Source organism: Lycium ferocissimum, chromosome 6, assembly GCF_029784015.1.
Source record: "Lycium ferocissimum isolate CSIRO_LF1 chromosome 6, AGI_CSIRO_Lferr_CH_V1, whole genome shotgun sequence".
Taxonomy (NCBI): domain Eukaryota; kingdom Viridiplantae; phylum Streptophyta; class Magnoliopsida; order Solanales; family Solanaceae; genus Lycium; species Lycium ferocissimum.
Genome location: NC_081347.1, coordinates 55,392,296 through 55,399,806, shown reverse-complemented (window position 1 = coordinate 55,399,806; position 7,511 = coordinate 55,392,296). Strand labels below are relative to the sequence as shown.

At 35.7% G+C, this 7,511-nt stretch overlaps 1 protein-coding gene across 1 annotated transcript; it reads right to left on the bottom strand.

The window, feature by feature from the left end:
• Positions 1-6,398: 6,398 nt before the first annotated feature.
• LOC132061403 (uncharacterized) lies at positions 6,399-6,965 on the bottom strand. The gene has a single exon (XM_059454232.1). The coding sequence runs from the start codon at positions 6,963-6,965 to the stop codon at positions 6,399-6,401; it is 567 nt and encodes a 188-aa protein (XP_059310215.1).
• Between the last annotated feature and the right edge of the window lie 546 nt (positions 6,966-7,511).

The following is a 7,511-nucleotide window of genomic DNA, read 5'->3' as shown; positions in this document are numbered from 1 at the left end:
CTTCAATATAGCACTTCTCATTTTGTAGAAAAAACTACCAAGACATACTTGACCTTCTACCTTAAATCTAGACAATGATCTTTTAAGACAGGAATGACTCACATTTAGTCTAGACATGATAACAGACTATAAGAAAAACATGATCAAGTAATTTCTTAAGAACCATAGACAAAATTTGTTCACCTTAATAGATTCCAGAGAAACAAAACTTAGTGACTAAGAATAATACATAACACATGAGACTCATAGACAGTTCAGACCCTTAAACCATGAGAGGTGAAGCTAAACTCTATAGACTCACATAGTTATGTGGTTCAAGAGGACCAATTTAAAACCTTCAAAGAACCATGTTTTCTTATCTCTAAAATCATACAAAAGCATAATCAACCAAAAAAATAAAATGATAAAAAATGCTTCTTTCCAACAATGTTTCAAAGACTCAATTTTAAACAACTACATGAAAATTGGGTAACACATAGGACTGCAGCAGACAAGTTGTATCACCTCTTACCAAACTTGAAAAAAGCGAAAGACCAAAGTACAGGAATACCAACAGATTTGAGAAGAAGTATTATGCAAGACAAACTAAGCTAATCTTATCCATAGACGACCTCCCAAAAAAAAAAACTTGTTTAAAGTAGGCTTAGCACAGCAGCTTATCCATTTGATTACTTCCCAAAAGGGCACTTCTAACTTTGGCAAAATGAGCTAGGCTACTTTGTAAAAACAGCACAAACAGTTTGAACCCGCACAGGAGCAAACTTGGTCAAGACAAAGTTAAAGTAAACTTCCTACAACTGTGATACTTAGCAGAGTTAAGGTCAAGTTACTATATGTGGAAATATTTAGTTAAGAAAACAACTTTTCATCCTAGATTCTAGCAGCTTATTCAAAACACATTTATTTTCTCCCTTTCTCTTTTTAAAGAAAAAAAAACATGACTTAAGTGAAATCTAGGCATGTCATTAATCAAAGTCAAATCACAACTACATATGACATAAACTTTCACTTTTTAAAATGAAACAAAATAGCCAAACATGACTAACTAGAAGTTGCACATAATACAAATAGTTAGTTTACTAAACCATATCTAATCATAATTCATCACAATTATCTAGTACATTCCCAGATTTCATAAGCAAAGTCTCGCATCGCTTAATCAACTATATAGTCCAAACAATAAATTCCTACTAATATTATTATGAATTAGACTAGGGGAACCGAATGTTAGAGAGAAAGGGCTAACCACTATTGCAAATTAATCAAATTGGTCTAATCATTAAGTCTTTCTCCATAACAAGCCATGATATCAAAACAAATAAACTGCTAATTCAAACCCCATTGATCATTGAACTATTACTAAAAAAATTTAGACTTGGCCAAAATAAGCAACATCCACAGAGATATTTATCAGAAAGGCTAGCACATTTGCAAATAGGTCATTGTGTCCAAACCATATATACACATTTAACCTCCCTCTAAGCTAGCAGATTATCATCCTAGGAACATTTCTAAATAAACAACCAAGCTTAAACTCTGTACACTTAAACATTTATGAAAGAACCTTTTAAATTAGGCATCCAACTTTACTCTAGGTGTGCCAGGTTTTAACCAACTTCAACTATCAAACAAACCTCTCTCGGTAGTTCATCCCTATTTACCTTATTAGTGGACAAAGCTTAGCTTAAAGGACACTCTAGTTTAGATAGGACATAATACATTTCATCACAAACCAACTGCCTTTTTTTAAATGAAAACTTCAATTAGCTAAGTGTGAACCATTATCTTCTTAGTCTATCCTATATAGATTAACTAACCATGTATCCTCTTATTATTAAGCATTTAACAAGCAAACAGATCTCTTTAATGGAAAAAAAAAAAAAAAAAAAATATACCTAACGAGTTCAAAAAAGAGAAAAATTTTCATCTAGTTTCTAATGTCACATAAATCAAAAAATTAAGCCTTAATGAACTTAAACTAATCATATTTAACTGGAAACTAAGCAAATATTAAATACATGACTGAATCAACAAACAAACAAGAAAATAAATAGACATAACCTAGCCTAACATGTATAAGCCTAACTCAAATTAAAAGACAATTATACTAACAGCTTCCATACTCATAAATAAGCAAACTAAATGAAAGAAGAGTTTACCACCTTTTGCGAGTGCAGCCTCTAATCGAGATTTAAACTTGGAGATTTTGCTCCTCCTAACCCAAAACTCAAGCCACAGAACCCAGCAAACAAAAACAAAGAGAATAAATTCCCCTTTCTTTTCTTAAAACTTTACTTGACTCAGAGAATTTTAAACATTTCAAATAGTTTTTTTTTTTTGAAAAAATGTTTAAGTATTTCGAGTCTAATGAGTATATATCTATTTAAAAATATGCTCAAACTTGTTCTACAACAAAGGAAATATGTTTCTTAAATAGAAAACCTCAAAGCCCCAAAAACCCTCTTTAGCCGATGTGGGATAACTCCCTTCTTTAGGGGTTTCCTCCTCACGTATGCATTGTAGGGTTAGGATTAGATGAAAAAATAAACGAAGGGTTAGATCTCAACCTTGAAGGTCGATCCATTGGTTCTTCATGGACCAATGAGATTCATAGGCTCAAAACCCATAAACAACCAAAAATAATTAAAGCATGGTAGATTATCAACGTTCAACGTTCAAAAAAATAAAGAAAACATGGTAACATGGATGAGATAACACCTCGTTTGGGTAGAGTTGGGTGAAAATCGAATGAGGCAATTAATGCGTTGCCTAAAATCGACTCACTAGGCCTGTTAAAGCCTTACAAGCTCTGCATCCTTGCCAAAATGGCGAGATGACGAGAGGAAAGAGAAGGTGGCCCCGCGGCGGTTATGAAGGAAACCCTTCCAACTCTATAAGGGTCATTTGTATGCCAACTGAGAAATGGGGATGGGGCTTTGCCCATTTAGAAAACAACTTCGGCCGAGTCTGGCCCTATTGGGCTGGACTCGCTCCCATTTAAAAGAAGAGAAAGGCGGCCTAATTTTGTATATATATATATATATAAACATATATATATATATATATATATATATATATATATATATATATATATATATATATATATATATATATATATAACAAAAAATGCAAATTAATAAGTATGTAAAAATTTAAAGGGACCGATTTACTAAAAAATTAATTAAAACTAAACAACCAATTAATTTAAAAGCAAGAAAAAATATTTTTTTCACAAGATTATTGAACTTAAAGACCTCTAGCCTTAATTGAATTAAAGCATGAATTTGCTATTTTCAATTATGGCTCTATTTGACCAACTAATTGATTATTTTAATTGCGGCCATGATTAAACATATAATAAACAATTTATGAATATAACTATAATTAATTATCTAAATTAATCATAATTAATTTGAGAATTGCCCATATAAATGGAGTACGCAGAAATAAAACTTAGGAGGTAAAAATGATTATTTATTTTAATCAAGTCAATTTCCTTGAATTAAAATGGGGTAAATGTTTGCTGATTAATTTATGATAATTGCACAATTAAATAAATAGCTATTTTACACTATTTTCTTTGAAATTAGTAAAATGCATCATCAATTGCGGTAAAGTAATTTCCAAATGATTTATTATATAAATTATTTTACCAAACAGTAAAGGTAAAATATTATCTATATAGCTTATAAAACCATCTTGATTTTTTTTCTAAAAAAAACATTTATTACTCCATTTAATATTCAAGTACTTTGAGCAATTAAAATAAATTATGGGAGGTTAAAAATTAGGTGTCAACAACTTCCCCTTCCATGTTCGGGGATGGCGGGACCATTCCGGAGCAATGAAATTTGACTAACCCTGATTTTTGACTGACCCAAGTCATATTGCCCTCATTTTTATGCAAGTTTCAAAATATATGGCCACACCCTAGTTTCTGGGCTTCCTACATATCTCAGGTTTCATGAGAATTCAGGCCATTTGTAGTTTGAATCAATTATGACTTCTAAATGCAAACTAAACCAATTCTCAGATCCCTCGGTTGTCAAGCTAGGAAGTCTGGTGTGATTGGTAGGAGTGTGATTGACTCTCTGGCATTGAGTCCGCTTACATATCCCTATTCTTGGGGAATCAAGTCACTTGTAGTTCGACTTGATCGGAGGAAAAGTATATCCCTTATGTGGGAAGGCCTTTGTGTGTTCTGGTGTGTGTCCGACCGGTTACGAAATAATAAAAAAATAGACAAAGCACATAAGCAAATAAGAAAATTTATGTGGCTGAGCATGGTGAGGAGTGATCTTCCAAGTCTTGGCCGGAGAGCTTGACTCTCATGGGCACCTTATCTCAACCGGCTGCGTAAGAAAAAATTTCACGTTTGCTCCGTAATCTGTCTGGATTTGATTTGATCAACTTGCTCTATCTGGAGACTACATATCTGCTTCCATCTGCTGAGTAACGTCAATTTTTTGGATGACGAATACTGCGGTCATCTGACCGAATTTATATCGTCTTGTTGTCTTGCTATATCCAGCAACTTATGTGCATTGCCTTCTTGGCAATTGAAATAAATGCCCTCTTGGTATGTTTGTATGAATGGCCTTCTTGGCATGTTTGTATGAATGACCTTCTTGGCATGTTTGTATGAATGGCCCTCTTGGCATGTTTGTATGAATAGCCCTCTTGGCAGCAGGAAAATAAACGTGCAATAGCCCTTTCAGAATGTTTGTATGAATGGACCCCTTTGCATGTTTGTATGAATGACCCTCTTGGTATGTTTGTATGAATGTCCCTCTTGGCAGCAGGAAAATAAACGTGCAATGGCCCTCTCAGCATGTTTGTATGAATGGCCCTCTTGGCATATTTGTATGAATGGTCCTCTTAGCAGCAGGAAAATAAACGTGCATTTGCCCTCTTGGCAATAGGAAATATGATGGAGATAACAGATATGGCCCTTGTGGCTGGATGATCTTTCTTTCATCCGTAGTGTGAGATTTGACCTTCGTGGTCGAATATGCCCTTTTGTTTTACTACGACCCCATTGGCCAAACCATTATGGCCTTTCGTTTTTGTGGCTTAATATTTTTCCTTTGTGGCGTTTCATCCTTTGATAGCCCTTGTGGCTAGATATTCATCCTTTTGACGCTTTAATCTTTCATAGCCCTTGTTGTTAGATATTTGCCCTTATGGCATTTCGATCCTTTCTTAGCCTTTATGTTTGCCCTTATAGCCTTTTCTTTCGTAGTTAATATTTTTCCTTATGGCTTTCGATCCTTTTATATATTCCTTATGGCTGGATATTCGTCGGCATTCTCTTTTTTTTTTTTTGGACCGTGGCCTTAGTATTTGTCCTTACATGAAGCGTTTCGAAACATTTGCCATTGTGGCTAGATATTTGTCCTTATGACGCTTTAATTTTTCGTAGCTCTCGTGGCTAGATATTTGCCCTTACGGCATTTCGATCCTTTTGATCCGTTTGGCTGGATATTCGCCCTTTTGGCATTCAAAATCTTTCATAGCCCTCATGGCTGGATACTTAACTCTCATGGTATTCAAATTTTAAACCTTGTGGCTCTTTCATTATGGTAGTTAAAACCTTGATTTTTGTATAGATTCCACCATAAGGTTATCTAATTTATGAAACATTTCTTGCACATGAAGTAAGGTTAGAAAAAAGAGATCGCCTTCCGATGTCTTCTGCGCATAAGAAATGGGTTAGTTTTCCTTTTTAAGTTGATCCATGTTGGGATTTTGCATTCGGCTTATCCGGAATTTTTTGGAGTATTTTCTCAAAAAGTTTATTTTTATTATGCCGAAGATCATTTTTTGTAAATTTACCGTAAAGGTATCTAATTTTTAGAAAAATAAAAGCATTATTAATTGTCATGACATGTGCCTTGAATGAGGGAGGTCCTTTCTTCCGTGACTTTGTAGTTTTTGATGGCGCGGAATTTTTTAGACCTTTCCTAAAAAAACTCTATCCCAGTTTAAATCTCGATCTACGAATTCTCATTCCAAATCTTTTTAAATTTTGTTAGACTCGAAATTTCCTAGGCCCCCGCTTTCTTGGGTTAGTCTTTTTGTAGTGGCTTGACGGCGCGAATTTTGAGATCCTCTAAAAAAATTTACCCCGGCGGGGCGTGCGGGTCCCTTCATTTGTGAAGTCCTATAAGTGGCTTTGGGGTTTTTTTGCTTTTTTCTTTTGATGTGACCGAGCTCAAAGAGGGCCTATATATCCTGTGGTAGTAGGAATTCAGGTCGAACGTAGTTCATGTTACAAAAGTTGTTTTGTTTTGCCTATCCATTACAAAAAATTACAAGCAAAAGGAAACAACTAATACAAGCAAATAGAATAACAATTACAAGCAAAGAGTACTATTACAAACTGAGAAGCTCCTTCTTCATGCATAGTAGCGCTTGATTGCATCTAAGTTGATCGGCTTTGGCCACTCTTGTCCATCCATTTCTGCCAATACTACTACTCCTCCGGAGAGTACTTTGCGGACTACATAAGGACCTTGCCAATTGGGAGAAAACTTCCCTTTGTATTCATCCTGATGTGGAAAAATCCTTTTGAGCACCAGTTGTCCGATCTGAAAGAGTCTAGCTCTGACTCGCTTGTTGAAAGCTCTAGCCATCCTTTGCTGGTACAATTGACCGTGGCATACGACAACTATCCTTTTCTCGTCAATTAAAGCTAGTTGTTCATATCGAGCTCGGACCCATTCAGCATTGTCCAACTCCGCTTCCTGAATGATTCTTAGGGAAGGTATCTCAACTTCGGCGGGTATGACTGCCTCAGTTTCATAGACCAGCAAGTATGGAGTTGCTCCTATTAAAGTTCTAGTCGTAGTACGGTATCCCAATAAGGCATAAGACAACTTCTCATGCACACCCTTATGATTATCAGTCATCTTCCTCAATGTCCTCTTGATATTTTTGTTGGCTGCTTCTACGACTCTGTTCATTTATGGCCGGTAAGCTGTTGAGTATCGATGGGTGATCTTGAATTGCTCACAGATATCCTTCATCAGGTGACAATTCATATTTTCTCTGTTATTTGTTATGTTGGACTTGAGCACACCGAATTTGCATATGATGTGGTTTCGCATGAAGTCTACCACTGCTTTCTTTGTTACTAATTTGTTAGACGTTGCTTCCACCCACTTGGTGAAATAGTCAACGGCAACCAAATGAACCGGTGGCCATTTGAGGTTGTTGGTTCAATGGGTCCAATAACATCCATGCCCCAAGCAACGAAAGGTCATGGGGAGCTCATAACATTAAGCTTACTTGAGGGACCTTGATCAAATCACCGTGGATCTGGCACTGATGGCACCTTTGCACATATTTGCAGCAGTCACTCTCCATAGTCATCCAATAGTAACCTGCTCGGAGAATCTTCTTTTCTAGTATGAATCCATTCATATGGGGTCCACATGTCCCCGCATGTACTTCTTCTAGAAGTTTGGTGGCTTCGGCATCTACACATCTAAGTAGACCCAAATCCGTCC